At 38.1% G+C, this 1,387-nt stretch overlaps 1 protein-coding gene across 1 annotated transcript; it reads right to left on the reverse strand.

The window, feature by feature from the left end:
- Positions 1-627: 627 nt before the first annotated feature.
- Positions 628-1,137, reverse strand: LOC140172663 (actin-binding protein IPP-like). The gene has a single exon (XM_072195796.1). The coding sequence runs from the start codon at positions 1,135-1,137 to the stop codon at positions 628-630; it is 510 nt and encodes a 169-aa protein (XP_072051897.1).
- Positions 1,138-1,387: the final 250 nt, after the last annotated feature.

The following is a 1,387-nucleotide window of genomic DNA, read 5'->3' on the forward strand; positions in this document are numbered from 1 at the left end:
TCGGGAAATTTCCAAAATGTTAGCTACAGTGAGATAAAATTGGGGCATTTTACAAAAAAAAAAAATGTCAATTTTGAAAAAGGAACCATATACCAAAATTGGTCAAGAAAAGGCTAAAAATGCTACCCATGTTTGCGGCACGTCTCCATATGGTCATTTCTACTGAGTACCCTCTGACACTTGTACAGGGTGCCCCAAAATTCTCTTTCATCATTTTAAAATTTTAATATCTTTCTAACAAATATCCCACACATGTTACAAACAATATAAGTTAACTCCATTTCCCTCTTATAAAACAATCACATACCGGTACTATACATTGGTTTGCTTCAAGTTTGGTGGTGGCGTCAATAATTTTTTTTTGCGGTTGCATTGAAGCGTGCCGACTGCCGACAAACTGCCCTTGTACACGTGCCCGTACATTCTATGCAATTAGATTCGTGCGTGGTCGACGCTGTGGCCAGCGAAATACTTGCGTACATCACTGGAACTTGAGGTGAACCAAATTAGTAATTCAATTTTGTATACTGACCTCCTTCTCCTCATCTTTACTTGAAAGGTCAGTTCGTCTCAAGAATTTCTTCAAGAATTCCACACTAGCACTCTGTAGGAACACATCCGATGACTTCAGCTTCTGGAAATAGGTACACATGTGCTCCTCTGACTTAAGTGCAAGAATTTTAGATGATCATGAAAACAAGCCATTTCATATATCTTGAAAACATCACCTATTGGTATCTTTTCATCTGTACGAGAACTTGAAGCATACTTCTGAAGAATGTAATTGGAGCAATATAGACTGATGTCTTTGAACTGCATGTAGCATGCCATCCCCAGCAGATCGCATGCAGTCGTTCTTGAAATCTTCATTTTTCCTGTGTACACATATTCCAGCAAGTCTTCAAAGATCTCTGCCTTGCCATCTATGTTGACTTCATTTTCTGTAGCTTCTCTGAAGCCCGATGTAAACATGGCTAGGAAGTAGTTGCTAAATGCAGCGAGAACATTCTTGTGAGCATGGAACGCTTTGCCGCCAACATTAATGATAATGTCACACAGCTGTTTCTGCTTACGCAAGTCATTTAAGGCACCAGCTAATTTGCTGGTATATTTAGAGGGGGATGAATGTGATGGCATCGTAACCAATTTGAATCTCCTCGCTGCAATTATAGAGAAAATAATTTAAAAAAAAAATTAACATTTCAAAAATACAGTGTGGTCCAAAAACAACTTGACCCAATTTCAAAGGTTGGTTTTGCACAGTTGAAAAATCTGTTTCAAGTTTTTGTTGCATATCTTAAAGAACATCTTTCTACGTATTTGGTGAAACAATGACTGAGAAAGAATGTAGATTACTGAATGTGGTGCCAGTTTTAAGGTAAAGGGT

This window comes from Amphiura filiformis, chromosome 16 (assembly GCF_039555335.1).
Source record: "Amphiura filiformis chromosome 16, Afil_fr2py, whole genome shotgun sequence".
NCBI lineage: Eukaryota > Metazoa > Echinodermata > Ophiuroidea > Amphilepidida > Amphiuridae > Amphiura > Amphiura filiformis.